The sequence below is a fragment of the Neopelma chrysocephalum genome, unplaced genomic scaffold, assembly GCF_003984885.1.
Source record: "Neopelma chrysocephalum unplaced genomic scaffold, ASM398488v2 Primary Assembly neopelma1_97034, whole genome shotgun sequence".
NCBI classification, from domain to species: domain Eukaryota; kingdom Metazoa; phylum Chordata; class Aves; order Passeriformes; family Pipridae; genus Neopelma; species Neopelma chrysocephalum.
This window is the reverse complement of record NW_020925676.1, coordinates 281,978-298,790: the sequence shown is the minus strand read 5'-3', so window position 1 is coordinate 298,790 and position 16,813 is coordinate 281,978. Positions and strand designations below refer to the sequence as shown.

General features: G+C 40.7%; 1 protein-coding gene across 4 annotated transcripts in view; it reads left to right on the top strand.

Annotated features, from left to right (window-relative positions):
* Window positions 1-2,517: 2,517 nt before the first annotated feature.
* EFNA5 (ephrin A5) overlaps window positions 2,518-16,813 on the top strand; it is a 220,630-nt gene continuing 206,334 nt past the window's right edge. Inside the window, exons 1-2 of one of the 4 annotated variants that reach the window (XM_027671157.1) lie at window positions 2,518-2,672; window positions 3,182-4,496. In XM_027671157.1, the coding sequence (XP_027526958.1) occupies window positions 4,372-4,496 (125 nt within the window). In that variant the 5' untranslated portion in view covers window positions 2,518-2,672; window positions 3,182-4,371. Of the gene's footprint in view, window positions 2,677-2,957; window positions 3,080-3,181; window positions 4,497-16,813 lie in introns of those variants that run through there. The other 3 variants (XM_027671159.1, XM_027671160.1, XM_027671158.1) reach the window with 3 other exon arrangements.

Sequence of the window (16,813 nt, the reverse complement as noted above, 5' to 3'; positions counted from 1 at the left end):
AGGAATAATGTAGAGATATATTTGCTATTTTCTGTTTTATGGGTGCTAAAGTATCTTTGAATAGCAAAGCAAATTACTTAAATTATATTTTAACAGTACTACCTACATTTTAACACCCTAAGTCCTTTGTATCTGTTCAAGATACTAAGTATTGCTGAACAATTATACACATACCATGTGCTTTGTTAAGGAAAATCAGCAAGGAAAGAAAATCTACAGATACACCACTTTTCCCTCAGGAAAAAAGTCTTAGGCTGAGCTTAGTTTAATTATTTTGAGATATGTGATCAATCAACATAGTGACTGCAGCACAGCATACCGATACACAGGAATTCTGTGCATCATGCTGTACGATGTATGTTAAAGACTCGAGGATACAGGGGCAGTTATACAGGCTTGTCAGAAGCATTTTCAGACACTTACTGTGCACACATACTAATTTTTCTAAACGCCGTATTCAAAGTAGTTTCACTGATGCTGTATCACTCACTGACAGCCTTTACCTTTCTGCTAAATGAAGGCTAATGCCAGAGGCCATTGGGATACAGAAGCAGTTAACAACTATGATATCAATAACTGTTTAAACATGTAATCATGAAAATGGAGAGTGGGCTAGAAGCTGACATGTTCCTGGGTACTGGGTAGTTGATGGGTTCATATGAATTATGATGTAACAAAAATCTCACTTACTGTTCACTAAAGCAGTATGTTGCTTTGCTCAAGGAATTAATTTACATCCAGAGTCCTCAGGATTTATGTCTTTGTATTGTTTATAAACTACTAAGATACAGCCACCTACAGCTTGCTTGCTACGTAAAGTATATCTTCATGTTATTAAGTCTTCCTAGGAGGGTTTTTCTTTTTTAATTATTAATAGTTTGTCTTCTTTTCACAGGTTTGTATGTGTCAAAGAAAAACACAAGTATTGTAGTCCTGCAAGGACATTTTATATACTAAATTACATTCAGACTCTGCTATTAAAAGGTATTTTAAGTTGTATAGACCGACCTCTTCCTCTTTCCCTGTGATACTTCTCAAAAGGAGAACAAAAGAGGGGGGGGGAATGGACTCTTCTTACAAATGAGGCTGAGGAGATTCTTCATGGGGGAAAAAAAAGTGTTATTTATCCCGCTTCCTGTAATGGCAGTGATTTCCACATGCCTGTGTGTGTTGGAGAAAAAAGACTAAGGAAACACTGGATGTGCCCATGCCTATTAAAAGAACTAAGTCCAAAGATGGCAAAAAAATCAGAATTGCTGGGATTCTTTTAACAAAATAAATGGGAAAAAAAGTTTGGTTTATGGTGCCTATTATACCTGCGCTATGTACTTGGCTGATGTACTTTGTACCCTGCTACCTGTTCTACAGATGTCAACATACTGAAAGCAAGACTGCAAAGACCACGGGGACACAATTTTTAAAGCTTTTAATAGTAAAGCTTTGAAAATCGTTGCTAAAAAACAAAATAAAACAAACACACCCCCCTCCAAACCAAAAACATACTCCAAAATTAAAAAAAAAACTCAAACACAAGCGGTTTGAGTGTTTTCAACTCCGTCTCTTCAGTCGCTTCTGAGAAGAAGAGCAGAAATTTCGAGCAGGTTGCGTGCTGCGATCGGTGAAGATCAACCCGGAACGGCTTTCCACGCTAAAGAAAAGGATTTTCCATCAGGAATCCAACCAACGAACCAACCAACCCGATGCCACGGCACCGCCAAGCCCCCCGCGGGACATGCCCGCCCTGCACCGCCGGGCGCCGCCGCTGGGGGGAGGCGGGGCGCTTCCGAACGGCGCCGATCTCGGCGCGGCGAGGGAGGGAGCGAGCGCAGGGAGGGGGCCTCCGCATAGGATGGGATGGGACGGGACGGGAGTCGCGCTGGCTGCTGTCACCCCGGCAACAGCGGCGGGCAGGACTGGCGGGAGCGCCCGGGGGAGGCCCCGTCCCGCCCGGCACCGCCCCGCCCGCGGGAGCAGCTCACCTGCCCGCGGGGATGCGAGGATGCATTGGCGGTGGAGCGTCCACCATCCGCCTGCTCCCGCCGCCAGTGGTGTCCGGGCTGCGGTGTCTGCACAGCAGCGGAGCCCCTTCCCCTCCGCCGGCTCCCGCAGTGCTGCGGTGTGCGGGGGACCGCGGGGAAGGAGTTTTTCTGTTTCGGCGGAATTACTCGGCACACTGCTTTTTTTCTCGCGGCGGGCGGAAACTCGTCCGTGCGCTGCTCCCGCGCATAAGCCTGTCGCAGCATCCGGCGTTGAAACGGTTACCTTTAGCAGTAAGGCTGCACAGGAACCACTCCGATGTCTTAGTAATTCAATTAGTCAGGTTTCCAGAAGGTGGGGTTGGGTATTTTTTTGGCATGGAGGAGGAGAAGCCCGGGACGACACCTTCCTTCTCGTGTTGCAAGCCAATCAGGTCGAGGTGTAAAAAAAAAAAAAAAAAAAAAGATGATTAAAAAAAGCAAAAAAAAAAGCAGCAATCTGTAAGCAAACAGCAGGCTGTGCTCTGACTGGCTGCGCCGGCAAATCCCCCCCCTTCCCAAGTAAACTGCATGCAAAAATCCCACATGATCAAGCGGCAGCAGCCGTGCTCCGAGCTGGCTGCCTGCACCTCCTCCTCGCCTTCATCCCTCACGCACACCGGCGCCAGATCCCGCCTCGGACACACGCGTGTGCATGTACGTACGTATGTGTATGTGTGTGTGCGTGCGTACCTCGCTATACCGCGTATATATCTCTGCGGCTGCCTGTCGCACACACGCATGCACAGAGACAGCTCAGCGCGCCAAGCTCCTAGCTTTTCCAGGTTGCTGATGTCGGATTTACACGCAGTGAAGGGACCGGTCATTGCAAAAGGGGGCGTGACTGTTTAAAGATTTTTTTCCTCCCATAAAGCAATTTTTTTTCAAAACTGACTTTTGCCCCTCCAATCCTCGTCGCTCTGTACGATCCCTCCCTGCCTGCCGCTGCATTCAAGTTTATTTATTTGCCTGCTGGCGTGGTATATTTTTCCTTGCTGCTCTTGCTGCTGCTTCGGAGGGAAAAGGGGAGCAGCTGTTGGGCAAGATCGAGAAGATCTGGGGTGGTTGTGTTTTTTTTTAAGATCTCCTTATGTAGTCATCTGAGGGGTGGATTCTTTTTCTCTCACCCCCTCCGTGCTCTTTCAAACTGTTTTGTCCTTCCGCAGAAGTTGATGTTCACGGGACTGGACCCTGATTTATCGCAGAGAGGCTCCGAGAGGCTGAAAGAGATTTCCGCACCTCGCCGTATCGCTCCATTCGTTCCCCGAGCAGGAGAGGCCAGCCAAGACCAGCATCATCAGAGGAGTTTGCAGGCTTGATTTTCCACTTCTCCGAGGTTTTGCTTTTCTCCACGCCCTCTCATACAACAATTTTTTTTTTTACTTCCATCTCTTTGGTTTCCACGCCGCAATATTTCTTGGATTGGCCATTCTTTTTTTTTTCTGACCCCCCCTTTTTTTTTCTTGCCCTTTTTTTTTTCCCCGCCTTTGCTGTTGCTAGTCCTTGGTGCATCCACCGCCCAGGAACAGGAAGGACAAGAAAACCACTCCACAAAGTCTCCTTCAAGACACTGTGCTGCAGAACAGGCTCCTCAACTCCATCAGCGGAGCGAGCAAACTCCTCAGGGGTTTTGCTCCCCCCCCCTTTTCTCTCCTCCACCTCCCTATTTTTTTCCCTGTTTTTGTTTGTTTCTCATTTGCGGGGAGCGGAGGGCCAGGAAGGAAGACACAAACTTTGTACTTTGAGATCTGCGGGTACTTCTCGTCCCGCTCCCAGCCGGCCGCCTTTAATACGTTGCCAGGACCCCCCGTGGGCTTCCAGAGCGAAAGATCTCCTTCCTCTCCTCCTCCTGTCCGCTCTTCTCCGCCGTTTTTCAGCTCGCTTGCTCCCTCCACCCCCGCGAAGCCCGAGCCGCGGGTCGGGGCCGCTCGCAGTCGCGGAGGAGCGGCCGCCCCTCGACCGCCCGCCGCGCCGGCGGGCCGGTGTATGTCGTGCCGTTGGCTCCGTGCGGGACTCCCGGTGAATGAGCACCGCCCGCCGCCTGCCGCCGACACCCGCCTCGGCCCCCGCCACCCCGTGCCGGGATAAGGCTCCCTGAGGGGCCGCGGATCGCCCTCGCCCGCTGGCTTCGCGACTGCGGCGCCAGGCGCCCTCAGCTCGCTGCTGCGGTGCGGCTCGCCGCGGAACCCACCGCCTGCGCGCCTTGTTTCTTATTTATTTACCCCGACCCGGTCCTGCCTGCGCCCCCGTCTCCTTCTTTTCTTTTTCTTTTATTCTTTTTTTTTCTCCTTTCTTCCCCCCTTTTTTAATTTTTTTCCCCCGCATCTCGCATCGCTGCGCTGCCGGTCGGGCGGAGATGCCGCACGTGGAGATGCTGCTGCTGGCGGCCGCGGCGCTGTGGGTGTGCGTGCGCGGACAGGAACCCGGCGCCAAGGCGGTGGCCGACCGCTACGCTGTCTACTGGAACAGCTCCAATCCCAGGTACGCAGGGCGGCCGCGGGCGCGCACTGCTGCGGGGGGGGGTCTGTCGGCGGGCGGGCGCTGGAGACTCTTGCCCAGAAACCGCAGGAACTAACCCCGGCTGGAGAATGGCGTGGAAAACTTTATTTTAATGGAGGTTCAGGTCTGCAGGGTAGCGGCGATGGGGAGGGTGGCGGGAGTGGTTTTCTCTTATTGCCCCCCTTTCCTTCCTAGGAGGCCGCACCAGACTTCCCCGGGGTCGGTCGACGCCGGCCCGCGGGAGTCGGGCGGATGCTCCCCCAAAGCGGTGTGGGTGCTCCTCTCTGCGGGACAGCTTCGTGCCTGTTGCCGAGCCCGCTCCGGGGGCTTGGATGGGATGAGAGGGCGCAGGTAGCGGCCCCTCGAAGCTGCCCCGGCGGGCTACGGTAGCGGGGATGCGGCCCCGGGCAGCGCGGCGGGGCTCTGCCTCCACGCTCCCCAGCTCCGCAGCACCCCGGGCGGGAGGGTTGTCAGGAGCGGCTTTGCCCGGCCCTGCCCTGCCCTGCCCGCCCGGCGGAGGGCTCTCTCGGGCAGGCTGAAGGTGAGGAGGCGAGGTAGGTTTGCCCTGCCGGGCCAGGGGTCTGTGTCCGGAGCATCTTCGCTGTCCCCGCCGTCGGGGCCGAGCGGTGCTGGCACAGTCGCCCCGCTCCCTTCGCGCCGAGGGTTTCTGGCACCAGGCTTTGCGTGTGCCGTTCAGCACTGGAAAGGGAAGTTTCATTTATAATTTTTTTCTGCAGTTTTCCCTCATGTTTAGCATCAGCAAATTTCAATTGCAGCCCTGCTCCAAATGGTGTCCATGTATTTAGGTATAAAGTCACCTGGGTATTGAATTCTTTTGCCTTGTTAAGGTGCCTATGAGCAGACTTACTTTTTTGTTTGTTTGTGGGTTTGTTGGTTTTTTGTTTTGTTTTGTTTGGGGTTTTTTTTGGTGTGGGTTTTTTTTGTGTGGGTTTTTTTTTGTTGTTGTTTTTTGGGTTTTTTTTGTAAACCTGTCAAGCTAAGTAAATTTGGGGACGTTTTATCTTAGGTTATCTCTTTTTTATGCTTCTGATACCGCAGTTTGGCTTGAGATTAGCACATTGATTTTTGTCACAGGTCATGTTTTTTAATAGATCTGTGTCGCCTGCAGAAAACTCCCCTACTCAGTATTCCAGAGCAGATTCGAAATAGGTGATGCAGAGGTTAACAGGCAGAATTTTCAAGTGCCCAGAGTTAACTGGTCTGTCCAGCACTGTGTTCCTGGTCACACCACCTCAGTGATAAATGGTCAGCACAAAAAGCTTGAAGCAGAGAGGATTTATCCACAGAAACAATCATGCCTAGGAATGATGAGCATGTATGAGTTTAAATGCCTGTTTCTACGTTTTCCTCTTTTTTATGTGTGTTACTTGAAAAAAATTGCTCAGAGTAAATAAGATTAAAAGTTACACCTCACATCACACATCAAAGAACATATGTCCCAAAAAATTGTTTGTCTCTCAAAATCAGAGGTTTTTTTCTGTTGTAGTTAGGCAAAATGAAATGTAACTGCTGGTAAAAAAATAAAGTAATATTCTCAAATCCCACTGGGCAAAATGAGGATTGTTGAAAGAAGTAGGTTTGACTGAATGCACACATTACTGGTATAACAGCTAAAATACTTCAAAAATAGTCTTACATTCAAGATTTTTCACTTCTTGTTGTCATATGTTTGATGAACTTGTACAGTAACTGTACATAAGTAAAGAGAGTTGAAGGTACAAGCAACGCTTACCTAGTCAGTAGGTATTACTCATTGAGTTGGATTTGTAACGCTTCTAGTAAGTTTATCATATTTTATTACTGATAATGGAATGTCTTATTAAGCCAACATTAAACATCAGCAGACTGCAAAGGAAACTTAGTTTTGTTATTCTTCTAAACACTAGAGGAAGAGTTAATTTTAAGACGTTTCTAAACCTTCCGTTTTAAAAACAAACATTTCTTCTCTTAAAATATTCACTGCTCTTTCACAATGGATATATCTATTTGGTCATGTCATGTTTGTTCGTGAATTAAAAATATGAGAAAGAGCAGGGTGCAGTTGTTTTATACAACTTGCCAGTTTTTATGGGCTTTCCAAGTAATATGATAATTACAGAAAAACAGGCAAACACCTGAATGGTAGGTGGAAGAGACCCAAAGAAAAGAAAGCACTTCTCTTTTGAGTTTGTTTAGTTAGAATCTAAGCTGAAGGCAGAATTGTCTTTGGTTATGAAAATTTTTAGAGCAATTAACAATGTTGCAGGAATAACTTTACAGTGATTTATCTGCATCCAGAGGCAGACTCAAGAGATGTACTCATGCAGAAGTAAGTAGGGATGCTTACTTGGTGATAACTATTTGAAATTAGTAGACAAAATATACTGTTGTTCTTTAAACAGAGATACCACCATTGTGATTTAACTTAGTTCTTTTTGTATTTATTCAGAATTAATAAACTGCTGTAGAACTAATTAATTCCCTTTAAAAAATGAAACATTGATTATCTTGCTAGTGATTAAAGGCATTCTAAAGTAACATTTCACCTAAACTTTGAAGAATTTAATAATAATTGTTCTTCCAATTTGATGATGTTTCGTTCTTTAGTATGAAAGTCCAGCAGTTTACTGAAATACGTTAAGATTTCATCCTCATTGAAAAACACATTAGTAAATTGTTGAATGCTCAATTGATAAGTGCTCCTGCTGTGAACAATATTTGGTAAATAAAATACCTGAGGAGTCTATTAGCAAAATTCATATTACATTGCTTGGTTAGTTGCCAAAGTTCTGCTAGAACAATTAGAAAATGTTGTTTGTTCACTGTTGTTAGCATGTATGTGTGACAGAGTTGTGTATTCTTATAGAGTCTAAGTCCCTTATTAGAAATGATTAAAGTATTCCTATTCTTTACTCTTCTTATGTGTTTAATTATCAGCATACATGAAGCACCATAAATGCTGTAGTCTAGTTCCAAGTAAGAATATGTTCAGGTATTAGGATTCTGAAGTATAAATAAAATAACTTCTTTTAATCATTTTTTTAATTGGAAATTAATCCTTAAATAAGCTCAAAAATATGTTTTATTTGTTTATTTGTGTAGGCTTAGAATTAAATGTACACCAATTCTAATTGTCACCTTGAAGTGCATTAGTCTTCAGCACTGTTTGCATATATGTTCTTATGCAGGACAACAAACTGTTGTCATCAGAGAATATTATTCTGAATACAACCCTCTGTTTTGGAATATTAATTTAATCCTGAGTACTGGTGTCCTTGTAATTAGAATTCAGACTGAATGTCATGTACCTGGGCAATATTTTGAAGTGGTCTACTTGCGTGTCTGGTGCTTGCTATTGTTTTTAATCTTGTCAGAGTTCAAGCTGAACGACTTGTTATAATTAATGATACATTTTTCTGCTTGCAGGAGTGTGCTTTAAGGTTGTGGTTTGTATTTAGGTATTTCCCTGTAAGTTGTTTCAGTGTCAGGTTATGTAGCATCATAAATTGTTATTTGTTTCAGGATGGTTAAAAGTACCAACATTTCAAGTCTAGTTTCTGGTTATATATAGAGGTCAAAGCTTGTAGTCTCACAAAAGCAAATATTTTTTTACTAGGAGTATTACTGGGTTTGGCTGTATCTTATACAAGAAAATGGTGTGTAAAATCTGTAAGAGAATTATTATAAAAACTTCAGTTGGTGATTTCCCATAATTAAGCTGGTTACCACAATTTTATCAATATTGCTGGAGGGGTTTTTTTAGGATAGAAACTTGGGAGCAGCAACCAGAAAATTCCATGCATAGGCTAGAATTTCACAACCTGGATGTCTAAACTTAGGTGAATTTTGTAGCTGAGTATTTAGGCACTGTTTCAGAAAAGATCTAACTTCTACGAAGTTAGCTATAGACACACAGTGTATGACTGGATGTGTACTTTAGTGCTTACCTGGACCAGCCAAAGGTACGGACTTAGTTTTGAGAAGCTCTGACTGTGGCACTTCTGGAGCACACTTGCTGGCTGGGTGGATTTCTGAGTATCCTGCCATCCATTTTTATGTGTTCACAGATTTCACCATGTTGTATTGGCTGTATAGGCTGGTTTGGTTTTGTTTGTTTGTTTGGTTTGGTTTTGCTTGTTTGTTTTCCATATAGATACAGTTCTGCCTGTGTACAGGGTTTAGGGAAGCCATGAAGAAATGGTTGGAATAGGAAGAAAGCAGTTACGCATGTTAAGAACAACTAAGAAGCTGGGAATGAATAGAGGCAAAATCAAGGCATTTGCTTTGGTGTTGGTATTCTGTGTATGTTTCTTATGTCAAGGGAATCATAGGAGCTTAAGTACTTGGGATATATACACACATGGCATGCATGCTTATGTATATATATATATATACATATTGTATATATATGTATATTAAAAAACAGTTTTGAAACAGCATAGCTTGTATTTTGAGAGCATTTTATCCAGCAGCTTTCTCTGAGAGCTAAAGAAATTTCTGATTCCCTGTAATTAAAAGATCAGTAGTAGAGCCTTTAATTCTTTACACCTACTTTCTCTGCTTTTAATAGTTTCATTAACACCTTGCATCTCCAAAAGAACATTGGTGTTTATTTTAAAAGTGGGGGTTTGAAACACTTTCAACCTTCTATGGAAAAACTGCATGAAGAACAATAGTTTCACTGGCTTCCACCTTTGTATGAAAGGCACCTTATTAAGTGGTACATGGTCTTCATGAAATGCTTCTTCCTAAATCTTTTCCAAGTGCACACAGTCAGGACACTTTACTGCATTCTTTTTGCTAGCCCCTCTATCCTTTTCGAGAGGGACAGAAAAAGATGAGCCTTCCTTTCTCTCCCCTATTGTTATGATCTCAGCAATCTACCAGTTTCAAGCTGGGCTGGGAAAGGGAGTGAATGCAATTAGTCCTTCAGGAGCTGTGGTCATGGCATTCATATGGAGAGGCATATGTAATGTATACACATCTGAGAATATGTATGCATTTCAATGTAGGTATGTGCATACTTATGTATAAATACACATATATACATATGTATGTGTGCACTGAAGTGTGTCATTAGGTGGTAATGTGGTGTAGAGTATATAATAATGTTGTGTGAGAAAAAAATCTGAAAATGAATTTTTTTAATTAGTAAACTCTCAAATGTTTAGAAAGTGGATGGAATTTCAACCAAATTTCCGGGTCTCATCTTCTGGCTAAGATATCTTGTTTTAGATTTCAAAGTAATAATAAAAAAATTATTTGCAGAATCTGTGTTTTAGTTCTTGGCCATCTTCCCAGTGTGCTGTTTCTTCACACACTAGTAGTTCCCAGGTCATTAGGTGGACAGGTAGATAAGCAAGTGCTCAGGCACACAAATGTAAAATGAAACAGAGAAGATTACAGGAATGTGCTTAGAGAACTCTCTGGTCTTATTCGAGTACTTTGTTACTGCTTCTTCCTAACCCAGTCTGTTGCTGGGCAGAGGACTGCTGCATTGCTGAAATACTAGACTTCAAGAAAGTGCATAAAGAAGGCTGGTCATTGGGAGCAGCTTAGAGAGGATGCTAACAAAGTTGCAACCTTTACTGGAGAAACCATGAGTAGACACTAGTTTGTCCATGCCTATGAGATGTGCCTCTGTTGCTTTGGCTCACTGTTTTTCATTTTTTAAATTTTTTTTTAATGCAATTAGAAGTATTTTGGAACTGCAATTTCATTCCAGTAATTACTCTTTGCTCTGCTACCCAGTTCTGAGCATTGTTCTTAAAAAAATGTCTTTACTTTCATGGTTAATCTCATCTTGTAGTGTTTCTAAATGGTGTAGTTCACTGTTGAGAATAAAGGGTCCTGTTTCATTTTAGTTTTTGTTGTGCTTGTGCTTAAAATTTAGTCATTCAGCAGCACATGAATATAATTAAATGAAAACGCTTGGTTTAAAATAAACAGACATGTTATTAAAATTGCTTTCTGTTGGTATTACAGTTATTATGAGTAAGCCGTACTGTAAGGTACTCCAGCATATCTGAATGGAAGAATAGGATCATTCACACATTAGAAATCTTCCTTGCAGTTTTGCACTTTCCCTATTCATTGTAGTCTCTACAAGCTTCATTATGGTTGAGCTCATTTAAAGTGGTGGGTATTATTTTATAATGTGCAAATATGTATATGTGTCTGAAATCCTCTTTTTTAGGAAACTGAGCCTAGAATGTTACATTACAAAAGCACAAATTCCCATTCCTATGCATTTTAGAAAATAATTTGTGTTAAAATGAAGTATTTGAAAATATATAAAAACCCCGTCACTGTTCTGCAAGGATTTATCCCCCATAGAATGCCAGAATTTCCAGTAAAAGGAATATATCCCCCAATTCTGGGGAAACATCCTTCATATTTTACTGTTGACAGGTTGATGAAAATACATTGGTAGACTCTAGTTTTATGAAAAAAATGAGTTTGTTTATTTTTGACTGCTGTAAAACACAGAGAAATAGTTTGATGCCCATGTTGTGTGAGCTGGTATGCTAGTAGTTTCATGGCCATTTTTCTGTTTAAATGCATGACCAGTAAAAATGCTGTCAAAAGAAAAATTAGCTAATGAAAAGATACACAAGAGTCCTGTTAATTAGCAAGTCTGCTTGAATTCCTTATACCAATTTAGAGGAAATTCTTCATGTTCGACAATTTTTACTTGGAAAGCCTTGAAGATTACAATTCTTATTGTCACTTGCATTATAATCCGGTCGAAGAATTTACCTATCCATGCTGACATATGGCATGGAAAAAAAAGGACTTAGATTCACAAAACCTGTAAGTACAGTATTAATTATTTTTCATATTGCTAATTTTGTTTTTTGCCATTAGATCATCCCATTAATCTGATGAGGAACTGTTCAACCGCAGAATCCACAATAAAAGAATCTTACTTCTTGTTTATCACTGAGTAATTTATTTTTGCTTGTTTGTTTTCATCAGACTCTTGAAGAACCATCTTATTTGATAGGCACCATTTTTGGTTTCTGATTATAGTAATGAAATGGTGCTGGAGTGCAGAGAAGAAATTACTTTTTTGTGAAGCATCTGGTGAGACAGAAAAACTGGGGTAGGAGATACGTCCACTTCGACACTGGTCAACTTCTGCTAAAATAGATTTGTTTCATTCTGAGAGATAAAATTTGGCGTCATGACTTTTTAAAAAGGATGCATATTTTGACAGGATGTGTTTTGTGCCATAATGAATGTTTTCCGTACGTCATTGACCTTCTTTATTCATTGAAATAATGGAATATTTTCTCCCTGAAATGGTGCAATTTTTCTGGCTTGAGGGTTGGTGCTGGCCATGGCGGGCACATTCACATTGCGAGAGTTGTTCATCAGTCATGGTTGAGTGCTGTGGCTGTTACCGGGTAGTAGTAATGAAGCACTACCTTTTTTGCTTCTGTGGACTCCAAAGTAGTATTTTTCATATCCATATTACAACTCAGAAGAATATCCTTCTCTCTACAGACCTTAACATCACATTATCTTATCACACAGGGACTTGCTAAGAAATATATAAATATTTTTATTTTAATACTGGTACCATACATAGGGTTTTTTGGTTTAATTTTTACTTTGCATTTGTTAAAATTTTCTAAATAAATTTGAGTATCTTTTCTCAGTGTGTGCATTTGAAACTGGAGCCGAATACATTCTAAACCTTTTCAAAACTAAACAAAAAAAATCCCCAAATCTCTTAATGTGTAACATTTTGTAGTTTTTGTAGCGCTGTATAAATAAAATACATATTCTTTTGTTTTTTGTGAGGAGACATAAAAAAAAATAAGTATTTTACTGGTGATTTTGATGATGATCTCTGTAGTACAGTTGTCAGTCTTCAATGCTAATTCATGAGCAATATGTAAGGACTTCTAGCACCTTTAATGATATTGAGTCCCCTGCAATTGTTAAAAGTTTTTGCAAGGAAATTTACCAATTAATGTTGTTAATGAGCAGGAAAAACAGCTGCATTGGGTTGGGTTTTTTTGTTGTTAGTTGTGTTTTGGTTTTTTTTTCCACTTTAGTTGATGTCTAATCAGATTTTTAAAAAAATAGTTATGTATTCGTACAGGCAGGGCATTTGGTGAGCAGAAGTTAACAAAGTAGGAGCTATCAATCCTGCTCTCTTTCCTATTGTTTCCAGAAAAGAAGGAAATAAAGAGAGACTCTGGAATTTGAAAGTATTGACCTTCTGACATGCACACACAGCATGGTCATTGCACTGGCACACAAAGTGCCTTAAGCCACCATAATGGCAAACTGCATTTTTGAAGTTACTGATATGAGAGCCAGCTGGGTGGGGGATGGGCAGCCAACTCTGCAGCTATTTGTAAGTTACCACTTTAGAGCCAGACAGCTTCACTTTTATATTCCTAAACTTACCACTTCGGAATAATGTTGCTTTGTTCGGCTAGCCAGGGATTTTTTACTGCTACATAGACTTAGAACCGTTTGGTCCAGAATTGTGTGGTCATTCTTCATAGAGATCTGCTTCACAGAGCAATTTCATTCATCTGGTTGTGGGGGAGGGATGAGAAACAGTGAAGGAACATTCAGATATAGCATTCTTCAAGGAAATTGCACATCCACATTAGCTGGTCACTTTTTCAAGCTTTTTAAAGATAAAGGCAGAGATTTGGATCAAGTAGTTAAAAGCCAATTCAAACCAATGTCTTAAGACTACGTGGGATCTCCTGGATAGCCTCTCCATATATAGTCTGGAAGAGACCTAATATTTTATGTTCTGCAAGGGCTCTTACCCCCTGCCCGTTTGTTTGTTTGTTTGTTTGTTTACAGTTATTGCTCCAGTACACTTTTACATCTTTTTGCAGTTCTTTTGGGGCTCAGTTTATTAAAAATTAGTGATCCATCACTAAGTGGGGTACAGTACAAATACTGGTGCTTCCAAAAGGGAGTTTTTGTGCCAAACCAAAAGAAATAATAGGGATACAAAAGCTGCCAAAAAGCGTGTCTCCCAATTGCTAATTAATCGGGAAAAAAAGCACCTCAGCAACTACAGTTGAATGTGGAACAGTTTATTGTAAATACTGAATAAAGATATGTTAAGAGGGCATAGCATCTCTTTGTAACTATGTGTAATGTAAAAAAAAAGTCAACTACGTGCTGGAGTCAGTAGGGTTTTTTTATGTTGATGGCATTGTGAGTGGAGAGACGTCTTTCAAAAAACTTCGTGGTACTAACAAAAAAAGTTACCATTTTGTTGATTTTTTTCTCTCTGTTTCTGTGTGTTTGTGGTAATTAATAATAATTTCTCTAGACAATGACTAAAGCTTCAGGAAAGATATTTTTAAAAACTCATATCTTCAGTAATCTGGATTACAAGGTATGATAAAAAAAGAACCATTGCTGTGAATATCTGGTGTCCAAAGCTGCCAATCACTTTTGGCACAGCTCCCATCATGGTCGCTGTGCCCATAATTAAATGCCTGTCATTAGTGTATTTTTCCATAACATTTACAATGGGAAAGGCAAGGGGTCCTTGCAGAGCTGTGGCTGTCAGGGGAACAATAAAAACTAATTACACACTCTGCTGTCACCATTGTCAGCTCTGCTTTTAGGGGGAAAGAATATGGGAAGTGTGTGCCTAGTAATTATATATATATATATATATATATATATATATATATATAAAATTATATATATACAATACCCAATTGGGGAAACTCAGTCATAGTGAAGTACATTTACTTGGAAGTTTATTATTCTTGTATTCAAAAGACCTTAATTCTAGGGTTAGATTTGTCCCTTCACTTATGCCCAAGTTGCATACACTTTTCCCTTTGCTTTTCAGCCACTTTTGCCTTTCTCTCATTCTGTGTTACACACTCTCTGGTGAACTTAGCTTTCCAATGAAATTGCTGCGATCAAAGCCAGTATTTGCCTGCATTTATTAAATGGGTGGAAATCATCTTATCCTTTGTATGCTTTTGCTTGTGCCCTGCATAGTAAACTGGAGTTAAAAAAAGAAAAAAAAGCTGAATGAAAGCAGCTAGTTTGCATGTTCACATTTGGGTTTTTTTCTGTTTTCAGCGCATGGTGTGTGGGTCATCTTAAATGAAATCAGGCTAAGGTTTTGGTGTACTGCAGCAGCAACTTGAGTGGAATGTGTGCCAGTTCCATTTATCCATGCACAAATATTTCCAAATGTAAGCATAAGTGCATAATTGCAGTGTGAATTATCTTAAATGCTGTTCGTAAAGAAACTGAAAGAGTGAAGTTGTGCCTTCCGAGTAATATTTACTAATTATTTATTTGCAGCCTGTATAATGAGCAATTTATTTAAGCGTTTTTTAGGCCACTGATTTAAAAAGACTAGATCCTCAGAAGCAGAATTTTGAACATATTTAGGTATTTAGATTTGCAGACAGCAGCCGTATGGGTTTTTTGAGACTGCTTGGTGCCTTAGATTTTATTTCAGCTTTTTTGCACATGGAGGTTTTTAAATACTATACAAAAAATGGTCCCTTAAAGTTGATGAAGGAAAGTTGTTTAAATATATATCATAGTTTTTAAAATTAGAAGTCACTAGGAACTGACGGGCAGTAATGAGGAGTGGAAGCCTATCTGTTTGTTTGCACTGTATGTCTCGACAGACACTGCAACGTGTTTCTTTTTCTTTTAATACCCCATTTATTGATGGTTTTTTATTGCCATTTTTTGGCAGTGTTCAGATACAACTTTATTGAAGCAAAATGATTCTCCCACTGCTTTGGATGGGAGTTTGTTTAGGTCCTGTATTGATGGTTTTATGGTGTAGTTCCTGAGTATGAGTTTCAGTAGTTGGGCTTGTCAGTTTCTGTGAGGCCACCCAATTGAATCCAGTGAGGGGGCCCAGCAGCATGGGATTGCTGTGGACCCAGTGGGTCTTTGTCTGGTTGGGTCCATTCTAGACTAAAATTTTTTTTAACAGTTTGTGCACATTTGGGACCTCTACCTTTGAGTGGCTGAAAAGGGTAAAAGCAAACCTGGTTGAATGAGTAGTTGTTTTGCTGTCAGGGATTTCAAAAGTGAGAACAGGCTTATCATATGTCAAGCAGATTGGCATTAGTGAAACTCTTAAGATGTTGAATGCCCTATATAGTGGAGTATGGTTCAGTGTGTGCCAAAAAAATAATTAATAATTTAGGATCATGAAGGTAAAATTAATCAGCTATAGTAATATGCCACTGGGATACAGATTATGGATTTTCCAAAGCACTACATGCAGTATATTGCTCTCTTCTAGACAAGATATTACAGAAAGACCAGGTGGATCTTGTAAATGCCTAATGCTACTTCTCCTTACAAATGTAAACTCTTCAACATATTAACCATGTAATTTATTATCTGTTAACCAATATGGTGAGCAGTGATTCCTGTCATGTGGTATGTCACTGTATTTTGAGGCTACTGAGAAAGCAATTTTCCTTGAAGCAGTTTCATTTAATGGAGTATCACATATTACATTTTTTCATGATTTTCAGCAGATTTGCTGATGTCTAGTGGCTATGAGATAAAACATGATGAGGGGAAGACACATATGTAAGGAAATGTGACCCTTGTTTAATTTGAGAAGATACATGTTGATGAATAAGCTTATTTTTTGTAAAATGGAGTCTTGCAAGAAAATCCAGTTCTGATTCTTAAACTGTATCCATCATGCATACAGTTGAAATTTGATCATGCTTTGTAGTGTCTGTGTTGGCAGATCCAGTTGTAAGACACTGGGCCCGGTTTAATATTACTTCCATGTATTTGTAGTGAGTTGCTTGCAAGGTTCCCAGAAATCTTTGAAACTATGTTGATTTGTAAAATATATTTTAAAAATGTACTGTGAATATTTTATAGCTTTTTGTGTTAGTTCAAAAATGTTGTAAAGGAATACATACACAATTTTATTGAGAAATTTACATCTTAAAAAGTCCTCAGACAAAGTACCTCTAGAAAAAAGTACTAAGAAGACTTCCTGCAGAGCATGATATTTTTTAATACGCATAATAGCATAATCCTCACTTAAAAACATGAAATATAAATCAGTCTCTAAAAATCTGTATTGGAGATGGGAACTTCATTAGCAGAAGGGTTGAGGGTTTTGAGAGTATAAAGAGATTCTTCACTGAAATAAAAATAAAATAAAAAGTATGTTGTTATTTCCAGGATCTTTAATCAAGGTGGTATGAAATTTCTCATTAAGGTTAAGATTCACATTATCATAACAAGTGACAGTGTGGGTGAAGAAGGAAAATTAATTAGAATGG